Source organism: Gobius niger (assembly GCF_951799975.1).
Source record: "Gobius niger genome assembly, chromosome: 3".
NCBI classification, from domain to species: Eukaryota; Metazoa; Chordata; class Actinopteri; order Gobiiformes; family Gobiidae; genus Gobius; species Gobius niger.
Genome location: NC_136854.1, coordinates 21,642,144 through 21,663,322, shown reverse-complemented (window position 1 = coordinate 21,663,322; position 21,179 = coordinate 21,642,144). Strand labels below are relative to the sequence as shown.

The 21,179-nt window shown below is 42.3% G+C and overlaps 1 protein-coding gene across 4 annotated transcripts in view; it reads left to right on the top strand.

The window, feature by feature from the left end:
- The first annotated feature begins 257 nt into the window (after window positions 1–257).
- Window positions 258–21,179, top strand: part of fam184b (family with sequence similarity 184 member B) — a 29,754-nt gene continuing 8,832 nt past the window's right edge. Inside the window, exons 1-11 of one of the 4 annotated variants that reach the window (XM_079554203.1) lie at window positions 258–1,042; window positions 8,062–8,250; window positions 10,366–11,040; window positions 13,020–13,155; window positions 13,695–13,843; window positions 15,265–15,798; window positions 18,078–18,185; window positions 18,926–19,215; window positions 19,900–20,050; window positions 20,362–20,481; window positions 20,819–20,954. In XM_079554203.1, the coding sequence (XP_079410329.1) occupies window positions 887–1,042; window positions 8,062–8,250; window positions 10,366–11,040; window positions 13,020–13,155; window positions 13,695–13,843; window positions 15,265–15,798; window positions 18,078–18,185; window positions 18,926–19,215; window positions 19,900–20,050; window positions 20,362–20,481; window positions 20,819–20,954 (2,644 nt within the window). In that variant the 5' untranslated portion in view covers window positions 258–886. Of the gene's footprint in view, window positions 1,043–8,061; window positions 8,251–10,365; window positions 11,041–13,019; window positions 13,156–13,691; window positions 13,844–15,264; window positions 15,799–18,077; window positions 18,186–18,925; window positions 19,216–19,899; window positions 20,051–20,361; window positions 20,482–20,818; window positions 20,955–21,179 lie in introns of all 4 variants that reach the window. The other 3 variants (XM_079554201.1, XM_079554202.1, XM_079554204.1) reach the window with 3 other exon arrangements.

Sequence of the window (21,179 nt, the reverse complement as noted above, 5' to 3'; positions counted from 1 at the left end):
CAGCATGAAGAAGCCGAAGATTGAGGCGAAATATCGGATATTTGAAATCTATAGAGACAGACCACCATAGACTGCTTACTGTGCGCATCTCCATTTGAGCACTTTGTTACGACGTCCCATTGTGCCCTCTGCTGGCAACCACGCGGAGTGAGAGACATTTGAGATACCAGTGGCATCATGGCAGAAAGCTGCACGTATCAGATACATGTCATATGACTGAAAGTAACACACTGAAGGTGTACTATTAAAATGCGGGGTTTGTAAGAAATGCAACACTGCAAGGCGATCGCGCATGGCCCAATGGGGTTATCTTTGTTTCTTCAAGTAGGCATGCACGTTTCCGAACAATCTTTAGGCTAGATATGACTGATGGCGAAATCACGCGACTAGATCCATAGCCCCCACCTTTCCGCCTCAACGGTGATGGGCACTGATACAGCCGCGGTACTAGGGGCGGGGCCGCACTGCAGCAGTGCGCCTGTGTTGACAAGCTTTCTCCGGTAATGTTCCACCGGATACGCACGCTCCTCACCGCCCCTGCTACGAGACAGGTGGACTGTACGCCTTCATGCGTTATCACTGACTGTTACTGTACAACAGCTGGGAAGAGTCCGTCGGCGCGAGCGCGTCCCCGATGGACTTCCAGCGTGTGACCTCCGTGAGCGCCAGGCGGACCAGGGGGAGAGAGGGAAAGCGGAGCGCACGAGAGGGGCAGCACCGCCACTCTACAACCAAATGTGTTCACGTAATTTGCTCGAGTTATTGTTCACAGGAGGAGGCTCACCGACAAAAGAATGAGATGCATAAACCCGCAGCTGTTCGGACTGCGTTGATATTTTTTGTCTGATAGATTATCGGCTCCTGGAACTTCCCCGAGAACGTTATTATGGCTTCAGGCGCCGGTAAGGCTGCACAGCCCGCTGGCCAGGGTTCCGCTGTAAACGGGACTGCGGCAGAGTTTCCGAGTATTGAACAAGACACGGAGCTGTACGACTACCAGATGCACAGCAAAATGTGCAAGAAGATTGCTCAGCTCACCAAGGTAAGCTTTGGCGCCAGTGCCAGTAGAGACTGGAGGCGCGCCGCCGTGGACGCGCTGTCACTAACAGTCCCAGACTGATGGCATATGGTGGCAGCTTCCATCATTTCCCATCACTGCAAAGGTTTTTGATTTACACCACGGATGCACATTACCGTAATGGTGTAATGGCATGTAATGGTGAAACAACACTGATTTCAGTGATTTGTGCAAGCAAGAATTTAATCGCTTCAAATATGCAAATAATGACCTCCTCAGATGCTGTATTGGAGGTGTATTCCTACTGGAAACTTGAACAGTTTTCGTGACTGCAGTTTGATCACTGATAGGCTGCAGAATTCTGACAAAATGAAGGCCCTTAGTTGCAGCTCAGTCATCATAGTCTACTTGCTTCCAACATAAGTAGTCTTCACATGACTGAAACTAAAACATTTATATATGTTTTGCCATATGTGGCATTGTCACTGTCAGTGGGGCCGCTGTCGCCTAGTTCCTGTGCACCTTGTGCAGCCAGTGTAGGATGCCTGTCAGCTGCAGTAGCTGCACTGACTTATACAGTAACCAATGCAATCTGAGGATTCTCTCTGTCCCTGTCACAATAGCTTACCGAGGCAGGATATGTCTGCTTGTTGAGCAGTGACAATTACTGATGACAGTGCAGTTTCCATCCTCGCTGAGCTTGGAGCTAGCAGATGTCCAACATGCCTGCAGTAGTTACAATTGCAGCATCTGTCCCTTGTCTGTGTGTTTGCTCTTTATACACAAGATCTGAGAAAAGACTGATTGCTTTGGAAAAAAAAATCAGGATAGTGCCATTTACTCTGATCTTAATGAAGTGATTTGGTAAGAAGGCAGAACTCAATCGAAATTCCCACTGAATTAAAAACCTCAAATATGAATACTGGTGATTAGAGTCATTGCATGTCATGCTTGGTGTAAGCATTTTTCTAGAGCTTGACATGTGACTCAGGATTTATTGGATCTGTGGCAGAGGATAATAGACAGGGAGCGTGAAATGGGTCAGCTGTGGTAACCCTATATTTAATAACCCCAAGTCTGAGGCCACCTCACAAACACAGAGCCGTGCACTCACATTTTGCACACCTCCTCACGTCTCTCACCGCACTGCTCCAGTACAGCTTTTTCCCTCCCTTTTTACACAGTAGGTCTGTCTGTGAGACTACAGATAACGTAGCATCTTGTGGAGATTAACAATATATTCGTAAGTCAACTACTGTTACCAAACAGGACATTTCAATATGCAAGTGCACACACACAGTGGTTCCTTATTTTTAGATTTGTTTAATCTTTATTTAAGGGACAATGTACAGAGGAATTAAGTTCATATAGACAGTGATGTACTGCATCAGATTATAGCTAAATAGCTAGTTAGCATTCATAGTTATATTGTTGCTATGAACATTACTGCCAATAGCCATCTATGAGCAATTACAGATAACTATGTGACCTTCTCACAAGTATCTCTTCTGGTATGCTGTAAGTTTATATGAGTGACATCATTTGTCGACAGTATTTGCTTTCACTCCACAGTAAATGCTCAACTTCCACTTTTGCTCCCCCCTCCCTCCACATTCAACTCCCGCTCTTATGTTTGTGAGAGTGACCTGTCTTGGTTGAATGGATGTTTCTAAAGATAAACCGTAGCACGTCGGAGTGTATTTACTTGGGCGAACAAACCAATGGGAGAACAGCAGAGACTGACCATGTCCGGCCAGCTGTTGTGAATGTTCACTTGAGCTTGTACTTGCACATTCCTGCTGCATCACAAAAGAGAGTTGTCTCAGTACAGACTGAAGTCAGCCCAGCATATGTTGCTTTTATTTAAAGGCTTTCTTTGCTTTGAGCACCTGACAGTTGGGTTGTTACAATGTAATAGAACGCACACATGCAGCCAACCAGTGGTAATTAATCATATGTTTGATTTATAAAGGAGAAATTTTTGTAGCACAATATACTGTGCAGAAATCTTCACCTTTTTTTCTGACCATGCAAGTAATAGTGACGTACCATTATGCTTGATATCACACATTTCTAACTTACTTACTTAAGCATTGGGATTTTTACATTGATATATAAAGATAATTGGGCAACATTGTGTGATTTTTAACACCAATAAGAAATACATCCCTTTAATTATAGCACAGCATAATTTACCACACTAGCTTAGGCAACAGTGCTTATAGCTGAATATGAGTTCAAAGCTTGTCATGGAGTCATTAAGGCAGAACGCTGCCCATGTTGCCCCCTCAGTAGTCACAGTAGTCAGTGTGTGCACGTGGGCTAACTGGTGAAAAAACAAGCCAAATTACCTTTTTCAGAAAAGGAAGTCAAAATCTAGAAAGTAACATGTTATCATTACTGTGATTGTTACTTCAGAAAATAAATACTTTTCCAGAATGTACATTTTCTTGCATCTCTATGTTTCAGTTATTTTGAACATGGCCAGTAATAGCCTCTATCTGACTATATAGACTGACTCACCGTTTCTCTGAGCAGCACCTATCATTCATCTTTCATCTCATGCTTTGTCTCAAGCATCTGAGCAGCTCTTCTTTACACTGTATACAGCATATTCATTTCATGCTTTGCTGACTATGAAGTTAATGTCAATAAGCCCTGGCTCTGGCGTGTGAGGATACATGAATAACATTATCGACCTGAGGGATCAATATGTGGATTTAAAGACAGGATTCAGAGTTTCAAGTGGCCACGTGCGATCAGTCTCATAAGTCACACTTTTTCCACCAGACTGTGTGAACATTGATTTAAGGATCATATAAAGTGTTTGTTTTGTGGGAGGACTGGGTGAAAAAACTGGTTGAGATTGATTATTGATTTTCGCTTTTAAGTATTGAACGTGTCGAGGAAAAGTAAATACACCGTCTGGAATTTCTCACATTTCTGCCTAAATTGGTCACTAAATGTGGTCTGAACTTTATCAAAATCCCAGGAATGATTAAACAGTGTTTGCCTGAACTAATACCACCCAAACATTTACATTTGATCATATTTTATTGGCCATAACATGTAAACATTGTAAAGAGGAATGGTATAAGATTCATCCTTGTGAACGTCTAGGTCAGCCAGCTATTTAATACAAGGGTTCACTTACTTATTCCATGCATGTTTTGAAGGTCTCTGGTTTTCCCGCAAAATATCATGATACACTTGTGAATTCATTTTTCTCTTGATGATAGCATGTGTCCCCACACCATGATTCTCCCTGCACCATACTTCACAGTGAGGATAGGGTTTTCATGTTCCATTTTTCCTCCATACATGACATTGTGTGTTCCTCCCAAACTGTTCAACTATGGTTTGCGAAAGAGCTCTTGGATGCTCCACAGCACTACTGGAAAAATATACTGTGGACTGATGGACCCAATGTTGAACCGTTTGGGAGGAACACACAACATCATGTGAGGAGGACCAATGGAACAGCACACCAACGTCAAAACCCTATCCTCACTGGCAAGTTTATCATGATATTTTGCAGAAAAACCTGACACATTCACAACATGCATGGAATAAGTAAGTGAACCCCTGTAGCTGCTGATCCTTCTTTTGCAACAATAACTGCTTTCCTATTGTTGCAGATTAAATACTCACAGCGATCAGGATGAATCTTGGACCATTCCTCTTTACAAAATTGCTGCAGTTCAGTGAGATTCAGGCGGTGAACTTATTTATTCCACGCTCTCCTGTGAATGTTTACATGTCATGGTCAATAAAAATATAATCAAATGTAAATGTTTGGATGGTATTAGTTCAGGCAAACACTGTTTAATCATTTATCATTTTGATGAAGATCAGACCACATTTAGTGACCAGTTAGGCAGAAATGTGAGAAATTCCAGACGGTGTACTTTTTCTCCGCACTGTATAATATCAATAAATATGTTTTTACTAATATTATTTATGAGATAAACATTTCAAAATAAACTAAGCCTTAAAGGAATAGGCCACCATTTTTACATACTGAGATATGTTCTTACCTTAGCTTTGACGAGTTCTTTAGGACCTGTCTGGTCTTCACCCGTGCCTTCAGTCACGTAAACACAGCGTAGACGGCGTTAGCATTTAGCCTCTCCCCCTCTCCTCTATAGCTCCAAAACAGGTCAAGACAGAAGCTACCAAGCTCTTCCACGTTTTCCCTATTTAAATATGGTTACGTGAAGTGTTACACTACAAAGTATAATTACACAAAATTAAACAATGTGGATTTTCTAAGCGGATAAAAGGGGGAACTATAATGTAAGGCGTAATAATACCAGGAGTAGTTTGGCATCCACACAGTAAAGTGAAGATTACTACGCAGTAAAGTGAAGATTACTGCGCGGATTTCGAACTACTTGTGGTATTATTACGCCTTACAATATAGTTCCCCCTTTTATCCGCTTAGAAAATCCACATTGTTTAATTTTGTGTAATCATACTTTGTAGTGGAACACTTCACGTAACCATATTTAAATAGGGAAAACGTGGAAGAGCTTGGTAGCTTCTATCTTGACCTGTTTTGGAGCTATAGTGGAGAGAGGGAGAGGCTAAATGCTAACGCCGTCTGCGCTGTGTTTACGTGATAGAAGGCACGGGGGAAGACCAGACAGGTCCTAAAGAACTCGTCAAAGCTAAGGTAAGAACATATCTCAGTATGTAAAAACGGTGGCCTATTCCTTTAAGAATAAGATCCCCAACCTTTACCCTGCCCCCCAGCCCTAGAAATGTTTCATTTATCATTTTATTATGTCTTTCAAGACAATCCTCAAAATAATAGACAATACCTCGCAATAAATGTAGCCTATTTCTTTTTTTCTTTTTTTAGATTTGGAACAATAGTTTGGTTTCATAGAGCCAATTTAGGACAAAGGATCTCTTGAAATATAAACAAAATATGACATGTAGAACCAACATCATTTTGATACTAGGACTTTTGTCAAGTCATAGGCTTTTTCTTTTCATTCAACCGTACTAAACTGCTTTCTAAAATCTGCTTTTTTTACTTGTATTTTTTTGGCATGACACAACTACTGTGTGACGACATAAGCAGTTTCTGAATTTAAGACTAGTCATGTCTTTAGATTGAGCTTCTCCTATTGTTGTCATAGCATTTAAACGCTTAAAAACATGCTTCGAATTATAAATAGTCACCTATAGTTTACTGTATGTAGCAGGAAGTTATTGCTGGACACTAACATTGGCATTGCGAGCACATAGAAGACAGAGGGAATGTCCTGCTGTGCTGTGCCAGATCTGTGCTGCAGACAGAGAGGCGTCTGGGTAAAATATGAGCCCGTGTGTCCCCAGCAAATACCCGAGAGCATGCACCCCACCACCACACACCCACCTATGTGTAAGTGAGACATGGCCAGGGTCAGCCACGGCGCAGGGTGGCTCTGGAGGCATAGTGGAGAGACTAAAGTGAATAGGTAGAGCGGTCTGTGTTTCATCATGTTAGTCACAGTCTATATGTGGAATAGGCAAAGACAGGCATCCGGCAGCCAACATGCCTCAAAGCACATGATGCAGTGTATTAGCACAATGCGCTTTAGTTACATTGCATATATTTAGATGGGCACTATTCGCTGTTTGTGTTTATCATTGTTGCTGTGAGTGCCACTCGTTTGAGCTATCTTTTGTGTGGGAAATTCAGATAGTAGAATACATCCAAATACTGTCAGATTACTGCAATGAGAGGGAAGTCATACTGTTCATAGTATAGTAATATCAGATGAAGATTATGTCTGCCATATTCTAGCGAGTAGCATTAACATTATGCCGTGATAGTGTCACAAGAATGAAATGTATAATTTAGTTTTTCAAATAGTCCTCTGGTGTCAGCTTTATTAAACATAATCACACGATCAGTTGATCCGAGCAACATATGGCACTGCAGACAAAAGCAATGAGCCTACAGGGCTCCGAAAAGCTTATTTTGCAGTAAATACAGGTCGACCTATATATCGGCTGGTTGATATATCGGCCCGGTATTTGTGACATGGTGGCGTAGCAGTTAGTGCTCGTGTAAGTAATCCCCGGGCGGGTTTACATGTTCTCCCCGTGTCTGTGTAGGTTTCCCCTACCCCTAAAAGCATGTACAACAGGGGTGAATGATCTGTGTGAGTGAATGGTGGTAAAGCGCTTTGGGTGACTGGTGTCACGTGAAAGCGCTATACAAATAAACTTCCATTCCATATTTGGATATTTAACAATATTTGTAATACAGTATTTTTTGCATTTTTCCAATGCAAAAAACACTTTTGTATTGGAAAGACCAAAGCCGGAGCTTTTCAAATTACAATCACTTCCTGGGCCTCAGGGGAAATGAGAAACATTGCGATAAAAATGGGTTACAAGTTTTTACACCTCGTGTTTTATTTTATTTATTTTTTATGTTGCAGTCTTTTGCTTATGATTTCAGCACCATGATATTTTTGTCTTTCAAACGAGCTCCCTCTGAAATACACACTAAATATGAATAAATTAGCCCCTAATAAAGCGCCCCCAACTGTCACATATCAACGCTGACACATTTCACTGTTCAGCAGAATCATACACAGGATTATAGACAAGACATTTGGAAAAAAATGACAAAAAATATCGGCCGTCCAAAAAACGACATCTGCCAATAAAAATCCCTTGAAAATCGGCATCGGCCCTAGAAAAAATAAATTTTATTTTTTATTAATTTATTTCAATTAAAATAATGAATGCAAGTAGAGTCCTGACATTGAAATCCTTACATTCAGGTCTGTCCTTTTTATCAAGAGAATTCAAGTCTTTTGATATGCAAGTCATATATTACGAGTTCTTCGTACATTTATAAACATAGATATAAAAGTATATACTTAGACGCTAGAATTTTAATCAGGTATTGACTGAAATAGTTGAACATACTTTATGCTCAGTAATACCATAACCACATGAGCAATTGCCTGTCTCTCCCCTCTTCAGATGATGGACGGATGTAAACAACAGTTTGTCTTCTCTGTGACGCTGTGCAGGTGATTTACTCTCTGAATATGAAGAATGAGGAGCAGGAGGCCACACTGCAGGCTCTGAGTTATGCCCACCACGAGGAGCTGCACCGGGTCCTGATGGAGTCTTGCCATGAAGGGGAAGGCTCGGTGCTTAGGGTCCGCCTTCTGGAGCTGCAGGAGTGCCTGGACGAGCAGCAGCGAGTGGGAGCACAGGTGAGTCCACAAGGATTTAGTATGTGCATGCGCCCCCCGCTTCCAATCCAGAGCTGAGCCGACCTGATTCAAGGGCATGTCTTGTTGTAATTTAATGTGTAACCCCCCCACGAGAGCCACAAATCAATGTGACCTATAATGATCAACCTTGTTGCCTGATACTTCGCCTGGGACCTCAGGCCTAATTTACATCCTCCTCTGGACAGCTCCATCTTGAATTATAAACAGCCACTATGGAAATCATGTGTGAAACTTTATGGGCAATACTGCAACATTAACAGTACATTTTTAATAATGTAAATAGTGCTTGACAGCCAGCTCTGAAAGACCATGGGTAAAGTGTCCAAATGTCGAGAAAAGAAATTGTAGACGTGTAGGTGTGGACAAGATTTTAAACTATTTACAATGTAATGCAGGCTTTAGCTTCTTAACCCCCGCCTGAACCATGCATATTTTCTCTGGTTTGGCTTTACCCAAATCGAAAAGCTTCTTGAGCAAAGCGTCAAAATAGCGACGAAATCGTAAAACCAAAAAACAACAAAAGAAGCAACAAAAGCCTCAAAAGAGCGACAAAAAGGTGACACACACATGACGAAAAAGCAAATGATGAAACCCCAACAAAAATGTAACAAAAAATGTAACAAAAAGGAGGAAAGATTTCGACAAAAAACTTATGATCATTTTTGCAGGTCTTAGCTTTCAAATGAGGCATTACACTGTTGCTTTTAGATTTGGGTAAAGCCGAACTGGGGGGTAAGAGGTTAGTAGCACTTTTCACAAACACTATGATCTACAATATAAGTTAAGTGCCATATTTTGGTACAATTATCCAGTCTTACCGCCACCTTAACGTGGTGGAGGGGTTTGAGCATCCGAATGATCCTGGAGCTCTGTTGTCGGGGGCTTCGTGCCCCTGGTAGTGTCTCCCATGGTAAACATGTCCTAGGTGACTTGTCAAAGGACAAAGAGCGGTTCAGAAGCCCCTTATGAGAGACCAACAGGCCCGGTTTGCATCGTGAGGCCGTCCTTCTGTGGACCCACCACCTGCAGGAGGAGCCATAAGGGGCTGGTGCCATATGATTTGGGCAGCTCCAACAGCCCCCACAAATAGAAAAGTGGAAGAAAATGGATGGATGGATGGATTATCCAGTCTTTCATAAATAGTTTTATCGATTTGGTTCCTATAAATCCCGTGGCTGACACAGAGACATGCACTGAATGACTGTTATTACTCTTACATTCAGTATGGGCAGGCTAGGGCCACACAGAGACAACACATCAATGCCTTGGCACGGGCTTCACTCGACTACTGTTCTCTGAAGTGCAAATTCGTTCAGTTTTGGTTTCTCTGTAAGAAATGTGGCTTTAAGAGTCGACCTACTACCAGATCTATACCACAGTTTGAGAAACACTGCTCCCCACTGCTGTCAGACTGTACAACTCTACTGTGAAGTAACTCATGTGCAATAACCACTATGCAAAAATGATGTGCAATAATCTCTGTTTTAGCGTCACTTTAATCTCTGTATCAGTGTCACTTTACCTGCACTAAGACTGAAAGAATTTGCCCTGCTGGATTTTTTTATAGTCTGCTCTAAGTTAATTTTTTTCATTATTTGCATACATTGTACTGTATATAAGATACCTTTATTTCCAAATTTAATTGATAGCACATTTCCTGTCTTTTTTGTACACCCTAAGTGTTTTTTGAGAGCTGATTTAACAAGAGAATTTCTCCATTGTGAGGTGGTTAAAGGTGCATTATGCAACTTCTTATGTGGAAAAAGTTGATATTTGTGCATATTTGACCTTGTAGTGACCCAGTGGTTGTATGAGTGGTCAGCATCGCGCCTTTACTTTCGATCACGGTGGCCTCTACAATGCTCTAGGATCACTTGTTTTGTGGGTTTTCTGGTGAGAGGATCCCTCAGCAGTGAAAACCTTCCAAGCAGTTGATCCTGTGGAGTCCTAGCGACCACTGTGATGGAAAGTAAAGGTGCTATGCTGACTACCCGCACAGCCGCTGGGTTGCTACACAACTATAAACTTTTTTTGAGCACATAAAAAATTGCAGAATGCGGCTTTAAAATTCGTATTGTGTCTTGGCTCTTGCAGGTGCAGGCAGACTTTGAGTGCTACCGCCTTCAGGCCGAGGAGCGTGAACGTGAAGCGGAGGCCGAGCTGAGGAAGGAGTTTGAGGAGAAGCTGCGAGCTGCAGAGGAGACGCTGCAGGATGCCCGGGTGCAGATGAGCGTTTCCCAGGAGGAGAGCCTCAGGCTGTGCAAAGAACTGGAGAGCATGGGCCAGCACGTCCAAGCACTTGACGCTAAATGTGAGGAGATGCAGAAAGCAGCCGAACTGGAGGAGCGACAGAGGAGAGAGGAGCAGAGACGGAAGGAGGAAGAGGAGAGGAGAAGGGAGGAAGAGCGGCGGATAGAGGAGCGGGAGGACACTGAGAGAGTGAGGGCGCTTTTGGACCAGCTGAATGCACTGAGACAGGACAGAGAGCGTGCCGAGGAGGACAAAAGGAGAGCGCTTAAGGAGGAGAGCGAACTGTGGGAGCATAAGTTACATGATCTGAACGAGGAGAAGGAGAATATGAGGAGAAAGATGGAGGGAGAGTGGAGAGAGGAGAGGCGGAAGTGGGAGGAGCGGGAGGAGGAGGAGAAGAAAGGGATGCACAGTGCTCTCCGGGAAAGAGTCAAGAGGGCTGAGGCCGATGTGGAGAGTCACTTGGAGAAACTAGACGAGAGCCAGAGGAACACCGTGAAGCTGCAGGAGAGGATACAGGTATGCACAATTCATCTCAGCCTTAAAGCCATTAACAGTGTTTTGCTGCATTTTAGACTACTTCAACAGGTATTTCTCAAATCATGGGGGTCCGTTTTCATAAATGTGTTTAAAGTAATCTATTTGCATGCTCTGTCAGTGGTTTATAAAATATGCTGTAATCAACTCATCCTGCCTTGAAGTGTATATGACACATTAGACACATTTTTTGCCAAAACAACCCAAATTTTTGTGATGTTTATTATTACACTTCCTCATTGGACACAGACAGGAAGTGACATAGCTAGTGGTAAACTATTTTAAACTGCCGGACCACCATGTTATATCAATGAGAAATCAGTGAGTCAGGATTCTATGGAACTTTCCCTCTATGTCATTAACTCAAAATTGAAATAAAAATGACTTTTCTTCCCAACTTTTCTTAAAAAATAAAACTATGATTGCTACTTACGACAGATGTTATCCATCTAATTAAGTCATAATTACAAAAGGATTGAAACCTGTCATATGCACTTTCAGCTGCATGAACATCACGATCTCAACATACCTCAAGATCTGAATCCCCAGAATTCAGTTATTGATTGGGGACAGGTGCTGGGATGTTGGAACTAAGAGAAGGTCTTTTTTAAGTGCAAACTGGTTGCACTGGAAAGCCATAGCACTATATTTGCGATTTCTGAATGATTAGTCATACAAGGAACCAAAGCGGAAAATGTGAACATAAACAGCTTTTACATGTACAATGTTTTTTGTAATTGGGATTAAATTATTATGATGGGTGATCATTAGAAAATATTATTAAATAATCTTACAAACCCTACGTCAAGTTGCAGTAGTGACGGATCCAGTTATTTCTTCTGGGTGACAAGGGAAAGATCATTAAGATTGTTGCAAAGGCCTGTCTCAGATGCACTCAGCTAATGATAGTGTTGGTGTTCGCAGAGGAGATAGAGGAGAGGCGGGAAGTCTTGCTCCATCTAAACCACAAACTGCCCCCTCTGAGTGCTATTCCCACTGCCAACCATTCACTAATAAGTAGTTTGAGCTGGACAGATTGGCTGCAGCCCTGCCATTACCACCTCATGCATGAGCATTAAGATGTCCTATGAGAGGAGCGCTGAGCTGACATGAGTACAATAATAATGCTCACAGCTCCCTGACTCACCACATTTCAACCCCTACTTGAAAATTTCCCCCTCCCATCTGTCTCTCTCTCTCTCCCTCCCTCCCTCACCAATTTTGTTTCATTCTCATGTTGCTACATATCTGTCAGTTGCAGATAGTTTTCAGTGTATCATGTAATTCACATATTAACAGCCTCAAATGTGAATCTTTCAATTTTTTTTAAATCTATTCATTCAGTCATTTTACAAAATAGTGAAATTTGGAATTGGACCATATGGATGATTTTCAGTCACATGTCTTTTTCCTGTTATGGGTGCCATTATGAGGTCTTTACAATTCATCCCCATGTACCCAAAGGGCTGGCACCCACACCAGACCACCAGTGACCTAAACCTATCCATGTGATCTAGACCTGCAAAAATGGGTTGACAAATTGTTTGTCAGTAGTCGATTGTTCATAAGGGTGTGTCCCGCACATGACTTGAGTGGATAGTAATTTATTACATTTATTTGAATAACTGTTTTGAAAAAGGAGTACTTTTTATACATTATCTTCTTTTTAAGCCACTGTCCAAGGTGTATCCCACCTAAGAACATGCACAATAGAATCCACTTTGGGGCTAGGACTTCCGTGAAAAATAGGACTGTCCTGGTTTAGAGGTCAAATAGAATAATAATTAAACAAAATGTGACAGCACTCACCACTATGCATTTCCCTTGATGTTTTCTTGCATGCTTTCACCATAAACCTTTTTCATGTCTGTCTTCTTAATTGAAGTCTTGCACTGTATACGCTCAGTTTCTTCCTCTTCTTTATGCTTCTTTCCACCGTATGCCCTTACGCCCACCTCCAGAACCTGGAGGAGGAGCTCGAGCTGCACCGTAAGCGTGTGTCCGAGGCGGAGGGTGTGGTGAAGCGGGCGGAGGACGAGTTAGTGGTGGCCAAGGAGAGGCTGCTGCTTCAGGAGGACGAGTTGCAGAGCAGGGCAGGTAGTCTCTGATGCCGCCCCCTTCCTCCCCGTGTCTGTGTGTGCATGCTCCTTCCCGACAGAGGGTGCATCAGAGTTTCAAAAGGGCACAAACAGAGATTCTCCCCATTAAATACATTGTGGTGCAGCTAAAACTGAGGGTGTAAACATTTTAAAATGAGGTTGCAATGCGCCCTTTTGCACGCCTGTAGATCCGGGGCTGCTTCCCGTTGTTTGCAAATCTCTCACTGATCTCAGCGTTTAGCTCAGTTAATTTCCATTTTTCACTCTGACTCAGCGTTAATTAAGATTGCGCCTCACGTCATTATACAAAAAGAAACAGACGTGCATTATTCATCCTCCACGAAGCCAAGCCTTTTCATCAAACTGTCATTATCCGGAGTCAGCAAAATGCCTGGAGATCTTTTATTTACTGCATAGAGATGATTTTGTTTCAAGTCCTTACTCATTTACAGTTGCTCTGCCGTGAGTTTACTCTGTGTCTACTTTATGTTTTGAGTAGACTTGATGGTCATTTGCATACTGTGTGTGTGTTAGAAGAGCTTCTGAACCGTGGAGGCTGTGAGGTGTGTGTGTGCACCGAGGTGGATGAACTCAGAAGTCAGGTGAGCCGACTCCAGAGCCGCAACCGAGAGCTGGAGTTACAGAGCAGTGGCAGGAACAGCGACCACGCCCGCCAGATACGACAGGTAATGATTATGCACTTATTTGTATTCAGCCATCTTGCATATTTTCTTATCAGTGTATCATCCAGTAACAGACACATTTCCACAAATATCTTTTCTACCATCATCGGGCCCAAAGCACTTATCAGCAAGGAACCACTCACCCATTCACACTCTCATACACCAATGTACACTGGAGACACTGGAGGCAAGGTGGTTGAAGTGTCTTTCCCAAGGACATGACGACAGTGTGCATCTTCAGGAGCTGGGATTCGAACCCCCAACCTTCCAATCATGAGAAGATCCGCTCATGTCACTAATTGTTGTTCTCCATTGACTCCACGAGGAACACCCTGCCTATTGCCCAAAGCTTGCATTGGTCACGTCATGATGTAATCTTTTGCATGAAAAGCTTCAGAAAGTTAATGGGTGCTAATTCCAGATGATATTATCATAACTTAAGCTGATCTGTAACAAAGATATGGCCATATCTACCAACTTTAGAATAGGGCGAAGACACAAATCATTGGCTCAAAAGGTAGGCTTTGAGTCATTACCAAAAATTACTGATGATAAATCTTGAGTTTTTTCTTTTGTTTGTTACATGGCCTCATAGTTAATATTTTTATCAACAGAACTATTACTGTTGGCGCTGTATAATATATTCCTCATGAGTTTAGAGACAGATTTTGATATTCAGATGAACTGTGTTTGTGTCTTCTCCCGTTTCACATGAACGCGCTCACAAATCCTCAGAGAAACCCAATCCCTAACCAACTCATAGCACGCTCTGTTGTACCACTTATCCAAAAGCACCAGCTTCGTAATATAGCCGTCTGATTTCAACACTTGATGCGGAAATCACCGCTGTTTGTTGCTGTTTTTGCATAAATCGTTTATTATGATCTTTTCAGCTAAACACAGCTACTTTCTTGAGTTTAGTGTGGGCTGTCGTTGTCCTCGGAATAACATAATTGTGAGAGAAATGCCCGTCATTAATGTTTGTTAAAGGACTTTACGTAATACTTAATAAAACCAACAAACCAGAGTTTCGCTTTTGAAACACTAACATCGAATTTTAATGGTAAACTTAAATACACGCTGATGAGTCAAAATCCCTACTTTTTAACATAAAAAGTGCACGAACACAAACCAACTGAAAACTGTGACATCTCGGGAAAACAAGCTGAATATTATAAAATCCTACTTGCTTTAATGTTGTTACCAATGGCAACTGACATACAAACCAGCAAGATCTACAAAAACACTGCCTCACTACTTTTTGAAACTTGACCAAATTTAACATTGAGAGAACATTTAAAATACATTTGAATCAGAAGGTAGCTGTTAAATATGCTATAAATCTTATGTAAAACTGGCCCATCTGTAGACTACAGCCCGCAGTTTAATCTGATATCTTGTCAACTATCTGTCTCTCTGTCTAGCACGCTGAAGCCTTGTCCAGCCTGCGCTCTGAGATGGTGCGAGCCCAGACGGAGGAGCTGCGGCGCATACAGAAACACGCAGATGACGAAAGGGATAAACTGCAGAAGGAGATCCAACGAGAACGAGAGGTCCTGCAAAAGGAGAAAGATCAGTTTGAGAAAGAGCTCAGCAGAGTGCGCAGGGAACGCGAGGAGGAGCGAGAGCAGCAGCGCAGGGACATGGAGGATCTGAGGGAGCGTCTGAGGAGGGAGAAAGAGGAGGAGATGGACAGGCAGAGGAAGGAGCTGGATGTGGAGCGGGTGAGGGTGAGGTCTCAGCTGGACAAAAGCATGGAGCAGGTGGACGCGGAGAGAGCTGGGGTGCAGCAGAGACTGGAAGAGGAGAAGAAGAGGCTGGCAGAGAAGGCGGAGGAGGACAGGAAGAGGTTGAAGGATCAGGTGAGAAAGGCCATAGAGGAGGTGATGAGGAGACACGCAGCAGAGCTCAACAGTGTCCAGGAGGCTCTGAGCTCCGAGAAGAAGACCAACCAGGAGGTGGGTGCAGCAGCTCGTCAATATAATCAATATAAGGCCTCCGTTTTCCCATACTGAGATATGTTTTTACCTGAGCTTAGACGAGTTGATGCGTAACTGTCTGGTTTTTGTGCGTGCACTCAAGAACGCACAAAGACCAAAGATGTTGTTAGCATTTAGCCTCTCGAATAAAAAGTGGTACAATTTTGTAATTATACTGGGATCATGTAACTACTGAGGTAACCATATTTACAGTGCCTCTCGAAAGTACTAATACACCTTGAACATTAGCACATTTTGTCATGTTTACAGCCATAAACATAAAGATTCTATTTAGAATTTTTTACTGAACTGTAAAGTGAAAGCAAAATGATACATGATTCTGTTATTTAAAAAAAAAAAATAGAAAACCAAAAAGTGGGGCGTGGATAAGTATTCAAACAGCATGAATTAATACGTGGACCCCCTTTTACTGCAATAACAGCAGCAAGTCTTCTGGGGTCTGACTCTACAAGATTTGCACATCTAGAGACTGACATTTTAGCCCATTCCTCTTTACAAAACAACTCAAGCTCTGTCACATTAGAAGGAGAGCGTTTGTGAACAGCAGTTTTCAGGTCTTTCCACAGATTTTCAATAGGATTTAGGTCAGGACTTTGACTGGGACATTCTAGCTTTAGCTTTGTGTTCATGGTCATTGTCCTGCTGGGAGGTGAATCTCCGCAGCCTCAATTCCTCCAAAATGTCCCTGTATTTGGCTCCATCCATCTTCCCAACTATTCTTACAATCTTCCCAGTCCCCGCTGAGGAAAAGCAGCCCCACAGCAGGCTGCCCCCCCCACCATAATTGACACTGGGGATGGTGCACTCAGGACGATGAGCAGTGTTAGGTTTGCTCCATACATATCATTTTGCGTTTGGGCCAAAAAGTTCGATTTTTGTCTCCTCTGACCAAAGCACCTTCTTCCACATGGAGCTGTGTCCTGTGCCACTCGTACATGAAGGCCAGATTTGTGTAGAATACGACTTATAGTTGTCCCATGTACAGATTCCCCCAGCTCAGCGGCAGGACTTCACAGCTCCTCCAGAGTTATCTTGGGGCACTTGGTTGTATTTCTGACCAGTGTTCTCCTTGTTCGGTCTGTTAGTTTAGGTGAACGACCACGTCTTGGTAAGTCTGCAGTGGTGCTTTACTCTTTCCATTTCTGAATGATGGATTGAACAGTGCTCTGTGAGATGTTCAAATCTTGGGAAATCTTTGTATAACTTAACGCTGCTTTAAACTTCTCCACAGCTGTTTAGTGACCAATACACTCCGACCACAGCTCTGAGGGCCTCACAGAACAGCTGTAATTATACTGAGAGTAGATTACACACAGGTGGCCTCTATTTAATGGTTAGGCCAAGGTGTGAACATTCTGCAGTCATTAGGAATGTTATAAAGGCAATTTAATGCACTCAGAAAAATGCTATGAATACGTGTGCACGCCCCACTTTTCTATTTTTTTTTTTTTTTAAATAACAGAATCATGTATCATTTTGCTTTCACTTCAGCTGCGCATCAACTCGCCTAAGCTCAGGTAAGAACAGATCTCAGTATGGAAAAACGGTGGCCTGTTCCTTTAAAATCTGGTTTTGGTTCTGGTACATTGATTAGAAAAGTCCAAGTGGATTTCAAGTACATTTTGAGTGCAATGCAACATGGACATATGATATAAGTAAAACTATATGAGGAATAAGTTTGGTACTGACGACAAGAATGGGATCAAATTGTATCTGTGTGCATCTATATGTTGTGCTCTTGCCTTGTGCTGCTGTTACGGAGCAACAGACTGGATTGTTTCTTTCACTCCTCCTTCATCTTTTTGCTTAATTACTTTAGCTCCAGTGCGTGTGTGTTTAATGGCTGTGTATACAACTGCTGAGCTTTGTCTGCTTTCATCTTGTCACACTGCTGTGGCACTAATGCTCTCTCTGTGTGAGCCACATATGTTCCCCTCAAAGCAAACTGTTGAGCGTGCTCAGTCTCACCAAACAAGATCTAGATCTGATCAATCTCTTTACCCCCTTTGACTCATGCACCAAGGCTAAAAGACCACAGTTAATGAATCATTTGAATATGCAATGTTAATGTTGAGATGTTATCGCATAATTGCCTCTCCTGTAAGCCTGGTTATATGCACTTCTATGTGACGGCCTATTAATTAAGCCGGCTGATAGCAAGATGATAGCTGGGATGAATTAACCAGCCAGAGGGCATGGTTTTGATGGTGATTCTTTTTGATTAATATTCCTGAAAGGTCTGTGTGCGTTTGGATGAAGAGAGGAGGAAGAGTGAGGATCTCTGCAGTGGACTGGAGAAGGAGCTGGAGGAGCTTAGGGTGAAACTCAAGGACTCAACAACTGAGGTGAGAGGAAAACATTTACTACGAAAAGGAGTTTTATCATGGCTTCTACGGTCTGCACAATTGAAAAACACATATTATCTATATAGTGGGTGCTGCAGTTTTACCCATTAAGCAATTAAAACATACGTAATCCTCTAGCTGCTCGTTCTTCTGACTAATATAATGGCTCTGGATACAGGTCCGTGAGTGATGGACTACGCTGCAATGGCAAATGGATATGACAGATATCTTTTGTATGGGAACAATACATTCTACCTTAGTCTATACCAGTTATTCTTGTAGAGAACGGTTGTTGTCATCTATAGTGGCCTAGTGGGTTGTTAATTAACGTTTCACTTTCACCACAAGGGATTTGTCAAACAGTGAAATTACACGTAGAAGGCTGGTTCATGTGTAATATCAATGTTTATCTAAACTGCAGTAATCCCAGGCCAAATGTCCACTACTCTCAAAACCAACAACCAAAAAAACAGTACAGATTAATTGTTTTATTGGTTATATGAGATCTTTAAGAGGCTGAATAATAATAACTTTGATTAATAAACAAAGCTTTATATTATATAGATGTTTGGAGGTTTCGTGGCAGTTGTTCTTTCCACACTACCCATGCATCCAGTGATAAGAAACTGAAGTACCATCCCCAGACATGAACTGCAAGAACAAAAATAGGACAAACCAAGGCATATATTGCAAAAAAAGGGAAACAAATGAATTACAATGTGTTGTGTCCCTATGTGAAGATATGCAGACTAGAAGCAGTCCTCCAGGAGAAGAAGGAGAAGGCTCCCGATGTCCTGCCCACATGTGGACCACGGTGTTCCCACATGGAAGACGAACTCCACCAGACCCGCTCCAAAATGGCCCGGATCCAGGAGGAGGCGGAAAGGCAGCGGGACAGACAGCAGCGGGAGATCACCACCCTGAAGGCAGACAAGCACAGGCTGGAGGAGAAAGTCCTAGAGCAGAGCAGACTCAATACAGAGAGGAGCCTTTTAGAGCAGAGCCAGCGGATGACAGAGGACCGCATCAGGTAAGAGTTCCATCTTCCATCTTTTATACTTCTGTAAAACAATAATTGTGATTGCTCCAGGCTATTAGCTACATTACACACACAGCAAAACAATAAAATGCAATGATATTAAAATGGAAGTTACATGCTCCAGTACAAGTCTGATGAAACATTTACCAATCTTTTCACTGATGACTCAGACTAAACTACAGTTGTGGTGCTTGTAGTGGAGACAGGCTGGGCTCAAATATGCATCACACTTACAAATATTTAATTGCATTCTCTGTTGCCCCCAGGGTGTCCCGCTATCCTTGGATTCTAGCCTGGGTTTAGACCTCCAACTTGTGCTACCTGTCTTTTCAACCCAACCCTTAGTTTCTGGTCTCAGTGCATCAAATCCTAAAATTTAGACTTTAGAATTTAGAAAGCAAGTCTTTGGCTACAAATAATACCATTAATTGTGACATTTTATTACTTAAATTGCTGACAGTGTCCACAACATACTCTCTGTTAAGTTATATCAGCATGAAAATTACACAATGCGTCTTGTCTTTGGATGATGATGAAAATTGGAATATTCTTTAATGAAGCTGAGCTCTGGAGAAAGAGACCCTGTATCAAAATAACACTCAAATTACATCAGGATGGCATAAAGAAAGTTTGTTTTTAGAGTAAGCCTGAGATGTGTTTCGTGTGTTGCTAAAGGGCAGAGTGTGAGGATCGTTTGAGAGCAGAGTTTCGGATTGAAATGAACGCTGCGGTGGCAGAAACTGAGCAGAGGTGGCAAACCCAGGAACTGGACATGCAGAGCCACATCGAGGAGCTGGAGGCACAAGTGAAGGAGCTGCAAGTGCAGGTGAGCATCCTCCATATGATCTGTACTATAGTTTGACTTGTGTAGCAAACCATCTTGTGAATAAGCTAACAAAACAACAGCTATTTATTGTTACTTTAAGATAGTGGTTGCCTGTTTGAACTCTAGGTTTAACATTTAACCCTATCTGTGTTCCCAGTGTGTAACAGTTACCTACAGCTGAAATATGTGGATCCATTCCTGTTTTGAAGGAAAAATAAAATATTATGCCTGTTATTCTTTTTTTTTTTTTTTGTTTAGCTCCATGTTTATTATCTATGGATTGATCTCAGTCACGTATTTATTCCCCACAGATGGAAAAAAAGAAAGCTGGTTCTGGAGACGACTGTCACGTAAACCCTGAGATTGACAAGCTGCGAAAAGAGGTCCAAGACACTAAGGAGATAAACAAGAAATTGAGAGAGCTGCTGCAGGTACACACCCTTAAGACACACATTTTTGCTCTGTTAATAATAATTCAGAAGCTTTGATAAAGGCGTTGAAAGACAATGTATCTAGCAGGGGCTCTAGAACAAACTGACAGAAGGTGCTTCAACAAATACCGATTCGTTTTTTTATTAAAGTTGATTTGGTGCAAGCTACACTGAGGGTGCAAACATATTCAAATGAGTTCGCAGTGCACCCTTTTGCATCTCTGTTTTTCCAAGCCTAAATGTATCCATGCTACTTCTGTACATCCTCACTTCTATATATACAGCATACGTGTGGATGCATTCTTTTTTTGTGCCTTCTGTGTGTGTCAATGTGCTGAAGGAGCCTCAGAGCCAATCGTTAGCCGAGGAGCGCCACAATCACGCCATGGCACTGCAGGCGATGGAGAGAAAGGCGAAAGAAGATCTTCTGTCGGAGAGAAATAGGCTCCAAACAATGCACCACTTGGACCTGGGTAACGTGCACTTATTCCATGATAAAAGTGCGACACTACTACAGAACTATATATTATGCGCACACGAGCATCAGCGTAAACGACACGGACATCTGCAGTGACTAATGAACTCCCAAACACACAGCGATACACATCTAGATTATAAATTCACCAGTGAAAGTTGCTATTGCCATGGCTACACATCACCATGGCAACAGCAGACGGGTACCTGTAACAGTAGACTGA